The sequence below is a fragment of the Pteronotus mesoamericanus genome, unplaced genomic scaffold, assembly GCF_021234165.1.
Source record: "Pteronotus mesoamericanus isolate MK-2021 breed Mesoamerican mustached bat unplaced genomic scaffold, CSHL_Meso_final scaffold_125, whole genome shotgun sequence".
In the NCBI taxonomy this organism is placed as follows: Eukaryota; Metazoa; Chordata; class Mammalia; order Chiroptera; family Mormoopidae; genus Pteronotus; species Pteronotus mesoamericanus.
The window spans coordinates 10853213-10871220 of NW_026555304.1; the positions used below are offsets into that span (position 1 = coordinate 10853213).

The following is an 18008-nucleotide window of genomic DNA, read 5'->3' on the forward strand; positions in this document are numbered from 1 at the left end:
TCATTGAATTTGTCTTTATAAACATTCCATTTCGCATCACACAAAAAGTAAGAATGTTAAGATGAGAGAAGGGACTGTTTTGCATAGTAATTCAGGAACTTTCTTGGTGTCAGAAAATAAGACACATAGAACTGTTTTTATATCAATAATATCTCCATGAAGTATGACAAAAAATGCATATTTAACAAGGTTGGTAAGACAAAACAACAAAGTTTATGATGGCCGGACACACTAACTGCCTTCAGAACATATTTTACTTAAAAAACATTCTATAAACAAAGACATACCAACAAGTTATATTATTTTTTATTCATGTTAGAATTTCTATCAGTGTTTGAACATTAATATTTAGAGAGTTTGTACATTTTCGCCTTCCAGGGTTTAAAATGAGAACCACACTAGGTCACAAATGGTAACTAATACACATTTCACAATTGCTTGGATATTTACTCGATTTCACTCTCTTAACACTGTTAAACATTTTCTTTCCCTTGCTGTACTTTACAATGAAAAGTGTGCCCCACTCATGTCTCAGCAAAGTTCCAGACATTATGGATTCATCACATATAAATTCTTTAAAAATATACTTCTGTCAAAAGACTTGATGACTACTATGTACACTACAAAAATAAATTTTCATATAAATAAATTATATGGCATACTTTTATCTTTGTAATTGAAATGACACAAACCCATTTCCACCAAAATTGGCAGACAATGAGACCCAGTTTGAATATTTCCTTTAAACTTCTTACACTAGAACCTACCATGAGACCTTAAGGAAAATGTTATATACTCTGAACTATTTAACATTAGTAAGCACTCTATACAAATAAAAATTCTGTTCAAAAGTAAAACATAGCTGTAATAGTGTTTCCAATAGAAATAAAAATCCCTGCATTTTTTTTTTTGTTATAAACTGGCATGACAAATACTGTAGGAAAACATTCTTATGATACAAAATTATAAATATCAGCAAAGATTTCTTTAAAAAAATTAAAACATCCAAATGAACAAATAAGACAGACAAAATAAAACTATTTAAGAAAGAGAGAAATTCTAGTTGCCAGCCAGCCCCCTGCTCTCCCTTTGCCAATGTGACAATGGGAGACGGTTCTACACTGTGCAGAAAGCAGGGGCGAGGCGAGCTGTCATGCACCACACACTCGGGCTCAGGAAAGGAGCAAGGGCACGCCGCGAGCCCGAGGGAAGCAGACCTCAGAATTTTGCATCACCCTCCTGAGCGCAGGACATGTAACTTTTCTGAGTAGAGCTGGCTGCTAGGTAGATACACAGTGTGTGGTGAACAGAGGCACCGAACAGTCGCCATGGAGCTCTCGGGGCCCCTGACATATTCACACACACACCTGGCACCCACAGGTGGCTTCCAATTGGTATCTTACAGTTTTGTTACGAGTTTAGAGTCTGAGGTCACTGCACAGCAGGGACTACTGGGGGCCGCTGCCTTTCGATTAAGGTTTTCCATGTGAAATAGGAGGGCGTCATGGGAGCTGCCATTTGTGCACTCCTATAGTAGCTTTGTCTGGGTGCCAAGTGCTTCCCGACATACTGGTCTCTGGCTAAGAGCTGAGGAAGACCAAGCCTCAGAACAAGACAACAGAATTGATACAGAAGCAAACCTTTAAAAGTGGTGCCTGGTTGAGAGATTTGCCTCCATGTCCATTCTACAGAGGACTGCATGCAATTAGCATCTCCCTGCTTGTCAGTAAGTGTCACATTGAAAGAACACTAATAATGGTGAGAGGAAAGAAATGATTTATTTAGGAAGTGTGCACCCATACTGTTAATACAGAGAAGAATCCTTCTAAAGATCATATCCTACACTGCTTCTGACCCCGTATCACCTATTTATCATGCAATTTATTTTTAAAAATGCAAACAGATCCAGAAAGCCCCAACCACCTGTGCAATTTAGGAAGATAGGGAATTTAAATGGTAGGGACTCAAAACATCACCTCTGGGTTTACTGTGCGCCAAGAATGAACAGGTTTTTTTTTTTTTTTTTTTTTTTTTTTTTTTTAACCTGTAGCAGGGTCATCAGCTCCAAAGCATTTTTAATCCACGCTTACATTTTTTGGGGGGTGTGTGTGTGTGTATGTGGGTTGAGAGGTATAATGAAGGCTGCCTAATAACACTCACAGCCCAGCTGAGGCTCTCCCCTAGGCCTATTCTCTAATACTTGAACAATAAAGAGGATGAACAGATGTTAACTCTATACCCTGAGGTTCCAACATCTACCACAAAGATCCACTGAAAGAAGTTATCTCCTCTGAGATGCAAGCTGGGGTGTCTGGATGGCAGCCAATGATCTTAGGGGATGCCCTAGACTTGACATGAGCCTGGCCAAAGGATAAGGCGCTGTTCGGGGTGGCTATCCCCCACCAGCACTAGGTCATAAAATCGTCCCGACTCTTCTAGCCTGACCAGGGCAGAACCCACTAAAGGTTATGGACAGTGAAAGAAAACAAAAAAAGAAAAAAAAATCATAGTACAGTACATCGGGAAATCACACACATGTTCACATACACAGCCAAACAGGAGCATTGCATCCAACTATACCTAGAAGCCACCAGGATTAACGTGCTTTCTTCATATCTGCTCATTAAACAATAACAAAATTACCACGCATAGCGTGTTTGAAAGTTAACAGTAACATTTCATACTACCACAGGGTTGTGATATGCAAATTTAAAATACTTTAAACAGAAACCTTTACAAAATAATCCTATTATATAAGCAATATTTGCATAGAATTATACAGGTAAATTATACAATATTTAAGCAGCAGCAACATATGCTGAAATTTAAGACTAAGTTAAGCTTGGTTGTGGCACGGAGACCAATGTACAAATAGGGAGGGGCCCACTGCAGCTGCCCCACCGCATATTCTGGGCAGCAGTGGAGAAGCCCCAGATCACACTACTTTACATCCATTTCTTCATATTTACATAAGTGTACACTTCTTAAATATTTATAGAAATATTTCACAAAATAATACAATCAGTTACAGTAATAATGGACTGCAGTTCTGGCGCAGTACATCTTTCTAACTCCAAGCAGTTCTCTTCAAGCAGTTTTGGGGGGTAGGGGGGGATTCCAATCTTTGGCCTCTTTGCTTCAGATTTTACTCACCCTTGAAAAGAAGAGAAAAAAAGAAGACAAACTAAATGACAGGTATTATGAGTCTATATTTATGAAGCACACTAATAGGCAAAACGAATTTATGTATAAGAACTCAGGATGGTGGGGGCTTAGTGAGGGCAGGTGGGGTTTTCAGGAGCTGCTCATTATCCTTTCCTTGATCTGAGGGCTGGTGACATGGACGTGTTCACTTTAAACCATTCGCTGAGCTGTGTTTACCATACATACCTGTAGGGCACTTCCATAAAGATTAAAAAATAGGTGAAAGGTACAGCTGTTAGCATCTTTATTAAGTTGCACTAACTCTCAACAGATTAACCAGTGTGGGCAGAGACTCAACTTGGGACAAGATTGGTTCCCCAAAGATGACAGAGCTTATATACAGCAGCATTGCCTTGGAGATCAGAGGTCATTAGCATTCAATTCGGGACATGCCAATGCCAGGGGGCTCCAGGTCCCAGAAACCCCAAGGAGCTTTGCTCTCTGCCCCTCTGGCCTCACACACCTCAGTTGGAGCTGCTGCCCCGGGGCCTCTCCTCGCATTCCACGTCCTGCAGTTCTATGACCTCCACTTTGGAATCCCTCCTCTCGCACCGGACGTTAAAAGGCACATGGGGGTCCTCGAACAGCCGGGGGTCCATCTGGGGGTAGTCCTCATAGCCTGGGCACAGCCCCCCTCGGGGGTTCCTCCCAGGCCCAGGGGCGGGTGGGGGGTGCACAGCAACAGTCACGGATGCTGAGGCTGTCACGGTGGTGATGGGCTGGCAGTAGCTGGGCACGGAGCTGCCCATGGCAGTGAACACTGGGTGCCGAGGGTTGTGAGAGCGGGCTCCCCGGGGGCCCATGCGGTCCCTATTGCTAGGGCCAGAGTGCCCTTCAGTAGACATTTCAAAAGCGTCTCTGCGCGGTCTGTAGGGGGGCGGCCGTGAGCTTTCTCTGGGAGCTTCCCTCTGGGGTTGCTGGCCCAGCCGTCCATGTGGCAGGGACCCTGAGTCCAGGTGGGGCTGCTGTCGAGAGTTTGAGGGAGGGTGATGTCTCACTTCGGGATGGACCACCTGCAGAGGAGGAAGGCAGGTTAAAGCAGGCTGGGAGCTAACTCCAGGGTGGGCATCACCCTGCTACTCCCAGCCTTCCCTTATTGGCTCCAGTTCCTACCTGGCCACCCACTTGCAGCTCTTCTTAACCAAGAACTCAGTCAACCCCATGATGGCTGGGAGAGGCCCAGGGGAGCCAACAGGGGCCTTCCACTCACAAACGAAAAACCCATTCTCTTAGAACCTCCCTGACGTGGCAGAGAAGCACCTTGCCTGGACCCCATGCCCAGGCTTTCACCAACACAGCCGGCTGGACACATACGGCTGCTACCCATAAATGCAGGGCTGTCGCCAGAGAATATCCAAGCAGCCTCCCTCCCACAGTCCACCACCCTGCCCTGCTCAGAAGGGTCAGATCCAAACTCCTCTCTTAAAATTGTGAAGCACCTGGCCCTGGCTCGCCCCAATGCCAGATGCTGGCAGAACTGTCTGTACCTACGCTATCGAATACAGTAGCCATTAGGGACATATACCTATTTACATTTAAATTAACTAAAACTCAAAATTCAGCTTCTCAGTCTCATTAGCCCCATTTCAAGGGCTCAACAGCCACATGTGGCTACAGACAGCATTTACTTCATCACAGAAAAGTTCTATGGGGCAGCACTGCTCTGTCTGGTTGTTAGGAATCTGGTTTCTGGGTCTTTATACAGAGCATGGAGCAACACAGTGGCCACATCAATCAAAAGGACCGTGACCAACTTCAAAGTCGTTCAGCTTGTACCTATTTTTAGGCTCCCGCTGAACAAAACCAGATTCACACTGCAGCTCAGCAGGCTTCACCCCAGGAGGTAAGAGGAGGAAAGTTTAAGTTATTTAGTTGGCCCTTCTCTCTTTCAAGGAAAGCCCACTCTGGCCTGGGCCTGGAATACCCATTTCCTGGAGGGACAGCAGGAGGCTCTTGGTTGGGGGAATATGAACCTTAGAACCTTCCTTGGGTTTTGTGGGCTGTGCTCTAGGCCTGCGGCCTGAGGACAATGTGGGGAGCACAAAACAGAGGACATGTCTGGGGCTCCTGGGCTTGGAGCTTTCCTGAATTACCAAAGCCTAATCTTCTCAGTCACCCAGAATGCGTACTTGGAACCACAAAAGCTTCTGGTAAAATCCTACACAATACTAATGGAAATAATTTTGTACTAAGAGCAATTAAAGGTAAGAGAAGTGGGAGAAAAAAATATATTGCTTCTGCTAGCAATAAAAATCCCATTCCACTTTTTTAAAGATTGTGCTAAAACAATATGCAGCTTTAAGAAAAAAAAAAAAAAAAAAAAAGGCAAGGCCTGCTTTACCACTGGCTCTTCAGCTCAAATTGTACTTAGCCCAACCAAAGTACATGTCGCTGTTTTGTGTACTTACCGTTACTGGCCTTTGCCCTTTTTGATCCATATGAGATCCAACTACATGCAATAGACACTTTTATAGTTTAAGAATAGTCAAATACTGGCAATTTCAAATGATTCTACCTATCCTCTATATTTGTCTTTGCATCCTGTCTGTCAGATTTGCTGCTCAGAGCAGGAAGGGGAGCCCTCAGAGGGTGACTTACAGTGGAACGGGCAAAGACAGGGTTTTCTGTGGCTTCCACGATCACCTGGTGGGCAGGGCCCCCGGTACCCTGCTGGGTCTCGTACTGCCGAAGCTCCTCACTGATGCCTGAAACCGTCGTCTGAGAACTGTACTCTGAGTCAGAGGAGTCAGACCCATTGTTCGCATGACTTGGGGGCACAGCAAACCGGACCACACTGGGAGGCGGCTCAGGGGAAGGGGTGGGTAGCCGATTCAGACCGTTGGCTGGAGATACCTATTTAAGAGGATTCCATATTAAAAGTGCTACCATCCATTTACCTGTTGGTTACCCTCAAAGTTCAAAGAACAGTATTGTTCAGGGGCTTCTGCCCTCTCCCCACAACTAAGCTGTATTGCCCGCCCCTGCAACCCCACGCCACCTTGAGGAAAACCCGAAGGTTGGACAGCTGGAGCAAAAGAAGCACCCTCTGTTTTCACACACTGGAAAGGCAGCCAGGACCCTTTTTACTCTAGTTCAAGCCCAGACAGTCAACTTGAGTGGAAAATGCTTCATTGATATAGACCTATAGGACATAGGCTGCCACACATTTGGTTTTAAGAAAACAAAACAATAAAAACCAGTACTGCAAACCCAAAACTATTACATTGAAGAGAAAAAAGTGATAGTTATTGAGGTGTTTACTGAAAAAGTAAATCATCAGCAATGCGCATATACCTAAATATCTACATGAACAGTGACACCAGGAAAAAGAGCATTCAGGCAGCCTGTGGACTGCCCACTACACCCGGCATAGTGACTGACCTCAGGATATGGTCCGAAGAAGGACAATAGGACTGGAAGCAAAACCAGCCCATTGAGAACACCCAGGATTGTTAGGATTGCCAGGACAGCAAAGAAATACCTTGAAGATAAAAGGGAAACAAATATTCGCTATGGCAAAGATAAATTAAGCTACCATTCAAGTGCCCAAATACTATGGCATATCAGAAACCAAATATTAGCAAGACCCACATAGGTAAAAAGGTTGTTACAAAACTACAGTTCAAATTCAGCAATACTTTTTTTGTGTTTTTGTTTTTACCTTAAGATTTTGAGGGCTGCATTCCACAACCCAAAGTTGGGAGGCAGAAAAATAAATTAGTTTGTTAATTTGCTGATATCTCATGGCATATAATGTTATTTATGAATGTGTTAAACAAACACAAAAATATGGAACGCAAACTGAATGGCTAAGCAGACTGAAAGCACAAATACAATGCAGAGGGGCCCTGTCCATGAAAACCCAGCAGAAGAAAACAAATGAAGTGAAGGGTGTAGAATTTAAACAATTTAGCACAGGAGGAAAAGCAGCCCACTTGTGCAGCAGCTAATCCACTGTGAAATGCTTCTGCATCTGAGAGCAGAATCTCTAAGTCTCCAGTGTATCAGGTAAGGCTTTCCCTGCGCTTTCATTAATCATGACTTTCTGTCTAGAGTTCTGTGAGTTCCAGTTTAACCAAACAGCTCCAATTGCAACCTTTTTAGAATAGGGGAACCAGCTTTCTGCAAAGAAAACACTGCCCATTCTGTGGTTGCTGGGGCGTTTGCGGGGGGAGGGAGGAGGGCGGTCCACAGTGATGGGGCTGCTCTGTGGCCAATCTTTTGTTGAACAATTTAGCATCTCTGAATACTCTTGTTCTGCGTCAGCCAATTCAAACATAAAGGCCGCAGCACCATGAAGAAGAGGAGAGTGTACAAGTGGCCCTACTTTCCCACCGCTGAAGGCTAAGGCCTGGGATCGTTCATGAATACCAAGGTAAACCTGTCAGCTAGGGACAGCCACTGGCGGACAATCCACACACGGGGAAGGGGATGGGACAGATTCCACGCAAGCATGTGTTTCTATAACTGATGATTTCTAGGGCAATTTTGCTGGAAGTGGGCTGGGGTGGGGGAGAGCTTGGGATGTTCTGGGAAGAAGGAGGGCGAGATATCTATCTGTTAATGGTCCTCTTGATCATAAAACAGAACAGGCTCCAAACTTTGCCATTTCTATATATGTTTCGACATTAGATGAAAGCAGAGAGAATCCCTATAAAAATACAAATACCTCGCGGCTATTATAAACACTAGAAACTTCTGAGCTGCATTAGTAAAAGCCAAGCGGCCAACGTCTTGCTCTAATGTAAACTGCGGGAACTTTAGGCGGAGGCATATATCAGCAGCAGGCATTAAGACATTTGCATCCCATCCATCTAACTGTAGAATAAACAGACCAATTAGATTTCTGACGCTTAGTGTATACAACGTCTGCTCATCTAGTCGACCCCAGTGAGGGCTTTATCAGGTTAATCCATCCAGTTCTAGAAAATGGGAAGCCCTTTTAAGTGCTTGAAATAAGAACTCTGATATCTCTGGGACTGAACAAGAAGCAAGGGGTTAAATGAGAGAGCTGGGATTCTGCCCTGCATCCAGGTGCCAGCTGGTTGCTCAGGTTCAGGCTAAGTCTCCTCTGCATGGCTCTCTTGGCTCTGAGATCCCGTCATACCCTGCATTTCCCATGGTTTTGAATGGCCTATGAACTCCTCCCTTCTAAGTTACATGGAGGGGAAGGGGGCCCATATTACTTGCTGTTGTGTGAAATGCACTTACGAGGTGCTTTTCATATTGTGTTGAATGAGAAACTACACAAAAGAAACTCTTTTGACATAGGGCTTTTTATACCATAGAGAAACAACTACTAATGCACGAGTAAATAAATGTGTGCAAAAGAAATAAAGCCAAATTATGCTTTATAATTTAATTTTAATTTTGCCAAAATTATAATTTTGGCAAATTATAAAGCCAAAAGAAAGTCAAATTATGAGCTTAAAGCTCAAACCAAAACGTTATTCTAGTTAAGGCATATATCTATTTGGTATTGGCAAACAAAAATATACTAATTGGCTTGTTAACTGATCAACAATCTCTGTTGACACCAGTGGTATGGGCATCACCTGGGATCTGGCTAGAAATGCAGTCTTCTCTCAACCCTCCCACCCCCAAAGAGAACCAATCCGCATTTCCAGAGAGTCGTGGATGATTCGTAAGCACATTACAGTTTGAGAAGTGTGGCCTATACTGGAATAGGTATTTTACTTCTTCACTCACACTACCAAAATGACAGTGAGCAAACTCTGGCTCTCGTTCTGGGAATGCTAAAGCTCCAAGATGCTGAACCGTCCAATGGGGTATGCCAGCAGACTGATGTGTTTTCCATAATAAACTAGCTAAAACTGAAAACCCTCTTCTTTGTACTTGAAAATGAAAAGCCTATCAAACACACACACACACACACACCCCCAACCCCGCCCCCCCCCGGAAAGCCTATTTGGACTCTTCCCTCCAGTTACTGAAGCAGCATAAACAATCCAGCTATGGCTCACACTGGGTTCTAACCCTGGACTATCGTTTCCTCAGTGATGTTCCTGGCCATCTGCTCCATGGGCTACAATGCTCCCTCCAAGAGTAGCTGCTTCACAAAAAAAAACAGGGGCTCTTCAGATCTCAAATTCTTTTCAAAAGGAAAATTTGCTCTCTTTTCATACTTAACAAAGTCCTATTCTACACTGAATCCACCAGAAACTCCTTGCCTTGAGATCCAAAGAGAAGTATCCAAACTAGGCTTGGATTTTCAAAATTTGACACCAAAGCCAAATATTAAATGCATTCTAAATCTTAGCAGGAACTTGAATCTGAAATCTGGGCATATTATCTTTACTTCTTAAAAGGATAAAACCTAGGTAACAATTTTAGGTATCTGTATGTTTTCCTTGATAACAGTTTTGAAGAAGCAAAGGTCAAATTAAGTCAATTAATGGGAACCATAGTCATCTCTTCCATTTCTAACCTGGAATGCCAATAAATGGAGTGCTGGGTGATCCTTCAGCCTGGAGCTGTGAAGTTGTCTCTGCTGCTGGCCCCAAACCCTCCATGTTTTCTCCCCAAGATGGCCCTAGTGGCGAGCTTGTCTTTATACATCTCAGCATATATCTGAGTTAATAAACTCAAAAGAAAGTGGTGTCACAGATTCTGGTAATCAAAACATGTTGTATACCTTAAATATACATTTTTATTTGTCAATTATAAATTATACCTCAATGACGATAGGGGAAAGTTGAGCCATAATGAAGAAGAAATGCTTGTATCTACCAAATACACAAGGAAATAAGCAACAGAGACCACACAAGCAAATAATGGTAATTTGTCCTACTGCCGCTTACCTGACAATGAAATCAAACTCCGATCCTGCAAGCATCAGCACACCCAGCAGAGTAGAAACAGCCCCATCAAGAACAGGTGCAAACATGTGCTCCAGGGCAAGCACAGCCCTGTGGTTCTTGTCACCAATGGCTGTGAGAAAGGCCTGTGCAGTGAGAAGAGTTGAGATGATCAGAGTCCTGGACTTGACTTGCTAGTGTTCAGCTTTGTCTTCAATTCTGAAAGCTGCTTTAATCTGCCTCCATTGAACCTCTCAGATCTTCCTGTTTAATCAGGATTACTCAACTAGCTAAATCTGGGTTTACATTAAAATGACCTATTCATGACATTGGGTCACTTTTGGTGTTGATGTAAATCTTGAATAGCAACAACAAAACAAGATGGAAAGCATACCTACCTGAAACTAAAAACCAAACCAAAAACTATACAAAAATGAGCAAAATGTTCCCTTTCACTGCTACTCACCCTTGAGTTCTCCCCTCTACTCAAATTCTCTCACTCCATTCACATGGGAGACCTCTAGCTGTGAGAGCAACAGCATTTTGCCTTATTTTTGGACAGTCAAGCTCTTACTTCTGAATGGGCTTAATTAACACGGTGTCACATAAGACTAGGTGCTAAATACTTACTTCCTCATGATTATGCTTAGTTAGGATTTCTGTCACTGTGTCCAAACTACTGTGCTTGTAGTACATCTAAGTACCCAGAGGTATTACAAGAAAAATGCAGAATTATAAATTCAAATTAATACTGCTCTGACTACATGTGGACATATCCTGTCTCCTTTGCGTTCTCTAAAGCTCTTCTAGGCCAAGAATGCTACTTTACTATATAGTAACTTTACAAAGTCCCCGTGTATCAGGCTGTCAAGTTTCACACTGTTGTTGGCTTGAGAAGTGTGATCCAGGACTGATTTAATGTGAGTCAGCTACTGTTATACCTTGCCTGGTCCTAGAGCAGGAACCCAGCGGGGGGGTCTGGGCCTGGCACAGGTTCTCTCTGCCTGAAAGTTCAGGCTGTTCGAAGATATGCTGAGAAGAGAAGGTTAGGAGCTTCTGTAAGGAGCAGCTCCTTAAATACCCAGGGCCACAACACACTGCAGAGTGCATTCCCATTGCTTATGCACTCTGTTGAGGGACAAGAAGGTTCTTTTCCTTAGCGGACCAAGAAACGAAAGAATACCAAGTTGTGCTATGAGTCTCAATCTCTTCTCTTAAGTGGGTTCTATATATGCTTAATTAGGAGACTTCAAGGTCAATCCAGATGCCTTTTTTTTTGGAAGGAAAGTACCAAGTCATTTGGAACCATGTTACTTTGTGCTATACTTGGACCATGAGGCCAAAGGGTCAAGTTGGTTTATCCTCTCACATTCAACCTGAGTTACCGAAACAGCAAACTGCCAGGAACCCTGATTGCTTGAAGACATTCATGGAAGGATGCACTTTACCAACAGCCGTAACTGCCCACTTTAAATAGATGTTCACACATTGGCTAGGGTAAGAATACTGTGTCCTGCGTGCAGATAAGTCTCTGATGAAGATTTGGGCTTGAAGCACTGAACAGTGATTGCTGCTCACTAAGCCAAGCTGCCTCTTGATATTCCTTAAATTCTCGGAATTAAATCTTGCAGGAGCAGTAGAGACATTCCTCAATTGTTTATTCCACCCTGGTGTGGGTACTCATGTTCATACCACCCACGGGCAGAGCCCTGGCTGCCACTCACTGCAGCTTAAAGACTATGCTGTGTACTCCCAATGTTAGAATCTGTTCCAGGACAGATCTGTCAGTGTTTGCGCTGTAAGCTAACAAAATTTCGTTCGCACCACAACAAAAGGACTTGCGAATTCTTAATTCACACACAGTGTTTCCTCCTTTTTGAAGAAATTACATTAGAATTATGTGTTTCTAAGTTCTAGGCTGTTGGGCCTTTCTTCTCTCCCTCCTCCCAGTTCAGTTGAGGAAAGCAATTTGGGAAGGCTCAAAATTTATAGAATAGTGTTTCTGTATTATTGGGTTTTTTGTTATTATACATTGAAATAAAAATGGGCCAACTTCAACAAAATATTCCCTCTGAAACACAAAAGTGCACAAACTCTAAGTTGCATAAAAGCAGCCCCAAGAGACTCGTGTGGAAGGCCTGTGGAGGGTACAAGGCAGAAGCACATGCATAGCCACATATGTGCCATGTGTTGAGCCCAAAGAAAATCAATGCTAGAGACTACCAACATCGTTAAATTCCAATGCTCGATTTCCTAGCTTGGGCATTTCAAACATCAGTATTTATACAGTTAATAAAAATTCACTGCCTACCAGTAACCTACAACTTACATACTACTATGAGGCTTTTGAAGAATTCTCTGATAAATACAGATTGTGGGCATGTCTCTTGGATTTAAGACTCCTTCTTAACTTTAATTTATTCCAACACAGCATTCACAGGACAATGCACGGGAAGAGGGGAAAAACTTTCCTGTGGAGAGCAAACTTTGTTCTTGAACATGGAGTGTGTGAGTGAACAGGCTGAGTTGGAGGGTAGGCCCTCCACGCTGAGCACCCACACCTTCACTCGCTGGCCCCAGGGTTTCTCCACGGCTGCCAACTCACCTCACCTTCAGTTATGTCATCCCCAATGAGCCTCTGAGTATGGTCTCATTTTACTCCTGCTTTACTACTGTGGCTTTTAACACTGTGTGTAGTTGTGCACACATATAACACCACCTGTCCTGGGAACCTTAGGATCTGTGGTGACACTAATGACAACACTAAACAAATAGTATCCTTCCTGGCCTGCTCAAACACACCACCGACACTGCCTACAGCCCAGCACACCTCTGACCTACAGTTCACCTTCGATGACCTTCTCCTTAGATTACCTAAGAGGGAATGGAATCCAGCCACATTCCAGCTACTCCTAGGGAACACATGTGCCAGCCTGAAGCCTTTTCAAAGTGTGTGTATTGGGTGTGTTCCTCAATGTTGGAGAAAATGAAAAGGTTCCCAACTGGGAGACTATGAGAGCTAAAGGAAATATATTGCTTTTTCCTAGAGTTGTAAGTTGGCAATGTCTCCCGTACCAGAGCAACGTGAACGGTGAATTCCACGCCTATGCCGACAGACGCGATCAGGATAACCACAGGCACAGCACTCAGCTTGATTCCAATGAGGCCCATCATGCCAAAGAGCTCTACTGTCATCAAAGCCAGGACTGTCACCTGCAAGAAGGCACAGGGGTGAGTGGCTAGACACAAACACACTCTAGGTATGGGAAACAATGGAGGCGTTAAAGTTCTGATGTGGCCTCACTTCAGATCAAGAGCACGGACTTGCTGTAGCTTCTAACAACTGTCTTTACTTTCCAATTCAACATCTTCTTGCTGGGAAGGGAGACTTTGAGACAATTTTGGGGCGGCAGGACTACATAAAGACAAAGTTTAGTATGCCACTGCCAACTGTTTTTCCAATGTACCTGCTCTAGAAAGCATAAAATTTTCAAAACTCCACTAGAGAATCTAGGAAGATTTATACAAACAAGAACTTATCACTAGCTACAAATATAAAGCAAGGTATTTCTTTCTGCTTTGATTTTAACCATTAGAGACCACCCTTCAACTTTGTAACTGAGCTAATACTTTAGAGTTTTTGGTTGCCTCACCCAGCATCCTAAAGAATGCTGATAGGATGGGGTGAATAAAAGTTCTTTCACCTAAAAGTAGCTTTGCTTTTGTTTGGAGACCATGGACTAAGAGAGGATGACTTGGGAGCAAGTTAAGCCATAGAAAAGAGACTTGTCCACTGATGTGGATCACGTTACAACCCCTTTCACTTTGAAGAAATGTAAGGCAACTGGGGTGGACAAAGCAAACTGTTATATTCAAGGAAAAGCTTTCATTTGCATTTCATCTGCCTTGTAAAAATTTGCGAGGAGATGGAAAGAAAATCTGTAAAGTAGGCCTTGGAGTTTCTTGGGCCAAAGGGGAGAAAATACAAATAAAATAAACTTTACAATGGATAGAAGATGAAAGAAAGATCTTCCCTTCTTGGGGGTGGGGCAGGGGGCAGTGGTGACAGGGAAAGGACAAGTATAGTGAAAGTCTCCTTTGCTTTCTTTCAATAAGCTAATGAAAGATGGACAACATCAATAGCTTAAGTACCATGAAAAGTCCTACAGACTAAACATTTACCTTTTAACATACCTGCCGCACAGACTTATGGTGCAGAAACGAGACCTGGTCTCTGTTTTTATAATTTTGGCATTTTGAAGTCTATACCACAGTTCATGGAATTTAAACACTGCCATGATTTTATTAAGTTCTAAATAAAACTTGTTTCAAATCTGAAAGTACTATATGTGGAGAAAGGATGCCAAAAAATAGATGAGCAATACTAGTTTACCATTTTCTCCCAAGAATTAAAATACACACAACACATACAACCATTTTGTTCTAACTTCTCTAATTATCCCTCTATTTAGCAGAACCTCCTCTTTATTAGGTCTGGGATTATCCCAAAATAACAAGCATTTAAAAAATTAGTCAAGCTTTGAGCATTTGTATTTCATAAATGCTGGAGTCGTTATGGAAAGTGTGCTTAAACAAAAAAGTTTAAAGCTGTAGGGAAAGGGGGCACAGCATTAAGGCCATTAAAGACTCTACCTAACCATGAACCTCACCACCTCCGGCAGAATAAATATAGTGTGGATGATGCAATCTATACCCTCCTCCAGAGGCCCAGACATAAACAAAACTGCCCGGCTGCAGAAAGAGCTATGCTGAAAGGAATTTGACTTCCACAAAGACCCTTAGAATAAACTCACAATGATCCCGGCCGTCCAGGGGTTCAGGAGGAAGACAGCACACACAAGAAACGTGCAGGCCAGCACCACGCTGATGGACAGCAGGAGCCAGTGGCGGAGGCCAATGTACTGCTCCCAGAAGAGGAAGGGGTAGCCATTGGGGTAACTGGAGAGCCCCAGGCTTGTGTAGTTGTTGCAGATGGTTCTGACTTTTTCGATCGCTTCCACGAAATCTGAGGTGTCATGCAAGCCATTGAGGTAGAAAGGAAACTGAGCATATTCGATGGGTTCTGCTGCTGGGACTAGACAGAGAAGGCAAAAGAGAGAGCCATGGGTAAGGGACTCCTTGCAATACTGTGAAAGGCAAACTGATGTGACCCAGGCATGGAAGAGATGTGACAAATTCTTATTGTTGACCATACCAACTCTGTGTCCCCAAATTCTCCATAACTACAATGAACAAAGAAAAGTCCACTGACTGCACCTCTTTCAACATCAAGGGCAAACAATACCAATGACAGCCTTCAGCTCTACAGAATTTTAGTGTTCAGCTTAACATTTTAAAAGCAATAACCAACCTTTGACTGTTTTTTGGAGGGAGCCTGAGATCTGTATATATATTTATTTAACCTTTGATTTCAATGTTCTAGAAGCCGTCACTTTTGTAATGGGTCTAAACAACTTAAGAATTCAATTGTAGGAATTTTTTTTTTTGTTCAACTGACACAAGTGAAAATACTAAGTTCAAACTGTTTCTCTCAATCACTTAGGAGAACAAAATAACTCAGAAGTCATGCTTTACAGAGAAAAATGCTTAACTTTCTTATCCTTTTAGTGATCTAACACACTTAAACCTTCCATGCTTCTTTTCTAATGCAATGCTAAGTCTTCAGCAGCAGGGGAAGAAATCCTTACACAACAAGCATTTAGTTACTGCCGTTGTGTGTTCCAGACCCTTTGGGGTCATTCAGTTGACTTGCTAAACATGATTTGCCCTATTATAATCTCAACTATAAATTTTCATTAAGACAAGCCTTGGCTGCTTGCCACAGGGCTCTGGGGTTTAGATGCAGGACGCACAACCCGCTCACTCTCCAGCCATATTTGCAAAGGAACCTGTCTTCTTTCTCACGTCCTCCCTCGGCTTCACATCCAAGGTATACGCTACTAATATCTCTAAAACAAATGCAAATTAAATCCATACAGAACCACCTTTCAAAGTCAGAGCAGAGAGGGGGAAGGAAGAGGACGCTGCTGTATACAGACTTTCCTGCTCCGGTTTAAACAGCTTTGACAGAGTACAGGTGCTTGGTGGCTTATAGGAATGACCCAACTTGCCAAAAATCCCTTCAACACCAGAGTTGACAAAGTTAAGATAAACACATAATCCCTAGTGATAAAACTTTGCAATAGTAAAATAACACTCAACCTGGGAGCATCCCCAGCTTTCACAGGGAACAGCTGGCATTAAAGAGCTCTGCCTGGTAGATGTCTTCGAGTTAAAGCTACAAATGGAGATTAGAGACTTATTTCTCAATGTGAAAGAGCACGGGTTGTATTCTATTACACGTCCTCATCTGTCTCCTAGAGTTTTAAACTAAAAGAAATAGATTGTCCTGTTTACACTTTTGAACCCTGGGCAGCATCAGAGGACGAAGGCTATGACTGAACTTGGAAGAACAGGGTAAGATGGCTCCAAGCTCCCAGGCCCTGGATACAAGGTACTTACTTCTCAGCCTGGTTTCTGGCATGTAGTCTGCTTTGTCATGGACCCACTCAGGACGGTGAGGTCGGATGTTGGCCTGGGAGGCGGCGTAAGCCACTGGGTCGTTGCTGACCCAAGCGGTCAGGTAGATGTAGAAAGCACTGGGATTAATGATGCCGTCTGCATCCACCAGGCGACGTTTAGTCAACTGCAAAATGGGAAGAGCAGAGGCCTTTCAGAAGGGGGTTTGGGGTAAACACACTCCTGCCTAGGGCAAGAAGAAGCAGAGCCCTGCCCCAGAATTTGTAGCAAAGGCTAGAACGCCCAATGTTTGCAAGTGTAAAAAAAAAAAAAAAAAAAAAAATCCCATCTGAACACCTTGGGTTTCTTTCAAAATTCACTGAACAGAGAATGCAAAAATTAGAGTGTTTATAACACACACACAGTTCTGCAGATGGCCCAGGAATCAACTGAACCAATTAAATCTGAATGCTAAAAGACTGTCTGCAGCCAAGACGGAGAATGAACAATCTGGAGAAACATATTTATAGGAGGGGAAGGGGGGGAAACCTGGCAAGAATCCCTATACACGTCTGTGTGCAGTTAACCTCTGCTGTTAACACTGAAGGAAATGCCACCCAGTAAATGGAGGAGAGCTATAAAAATAAAACAACATCTGTATAAATTTTGCTAACACTAGCCTCCTATGACCTGTGTATTCAAAAAATGCCCATCGCCAGAAAGTGGAGGGAACTGGCACACAGCCATGGTCTCTCTGGGTAATCTTATTTCTGAGAGGTGGTCACAAGCAGGATGCCACATCCTATGCTGGCTCCCTCTAAGGTAGGTCTTGTAGGCTTCGCTTGGGGGAAAAACAGCAAGAGAGATACATACACATGTACACATATATTTTTTCCTATTTACTTTAGATTCAGGCCTGGTTCCAATGCTTTTGGTCTTTTAGCAAAATGAAAACACCAGTGACAACAGTTAACAGACAAAGAGTGAAGGAAGAAAGAGAGTGGAGGAGAATGAGAGAACTAAATTTCAGAGATCTGGATTCAATTAATCCACAGGATATGTAACAACTGTATGTCTTCAAGCCGTCTCTGGAATTACATAGTACAGCTCATGGCCTCCGTGCACGCAGCACCCTTTTCTCCCTCCCAGGCAGAGGAAATGATGTGTGTGTGTGTTAGGGTGGTGGGAGGGGAGGACGGCTGGCCCAATTGCTTTTGTCCCCACGGTGTCCCTAGTCCCTGAAGCCTAACCCAGCCACCGCGTATTCCCTCCATCTCTCAGAGAGGCTCCTATGCCCACACCCTTGTCGACCCTGACAGCGCGCCGCATGCAGCTGTAAAGAACCGAGTTCACACTCCATAATAACTCTGAACAATGTACTTTGTAAATCTGTCACCTTTAATGCCAGCAAAAAAGGGGAGACAATAAACAGAGCTGCTGGGAAGATCATTAGCATGACGGTTTTCT

General features: G+C 43.3%; 1 protein-coding gene across 6 annotated transcripts in view; it reads right to left on the reverse strand.

Annotated features, from left to right (window-relative positions):
* Window positions 1-373: 373 nt before the first annotated feature.
* The window catches only part of PTCH1 (patched 1), a 61052-nt gene continuing 43417 nt past the window's right edge, over window positions 374-18008 (reverse strand). For 3 of the 6 annotated variants that reach the window (XM_054588092.1, XM_054588091.1, XM_054588095.1), the window contains 8 exons: window positions 16545-16728; window positions 14837-15117; window positions 13098-13235; window positions 10026-10168; window positions 6586-6685; window positions 5803-6057; window positions 3668-4217; window positions 374-3154 (listed from right to left, as the gene is read on the reverse strand). In XM_054588092.1, coding sequence (XP_054444067.1) covers window positions 3669-4217; window positions 5803-6057; window positions 6586-6685; window positions 10026-10168; window positions 13098-13235; window positions 14837-15117; window positions 16545-16728 — 1650 coding nt within the window. In that variant the 3' untranslated portion in view covers window positions 374-3154; window position 3668. Of the gene's footprint in view, window positions 3155-3667; window positions 4218-5802; window positions 6058-6585; window positions 6686-10025; window positions 10169-13097; window positions 13236-14836; window positions 15118-16544; window positions 16729-18008 lie in introns of those variants that run through there. The other 3 variants (XM_054588094.1, XM_054588093.1, XM_054588096.1) reach the window with 3 other exon arrangements.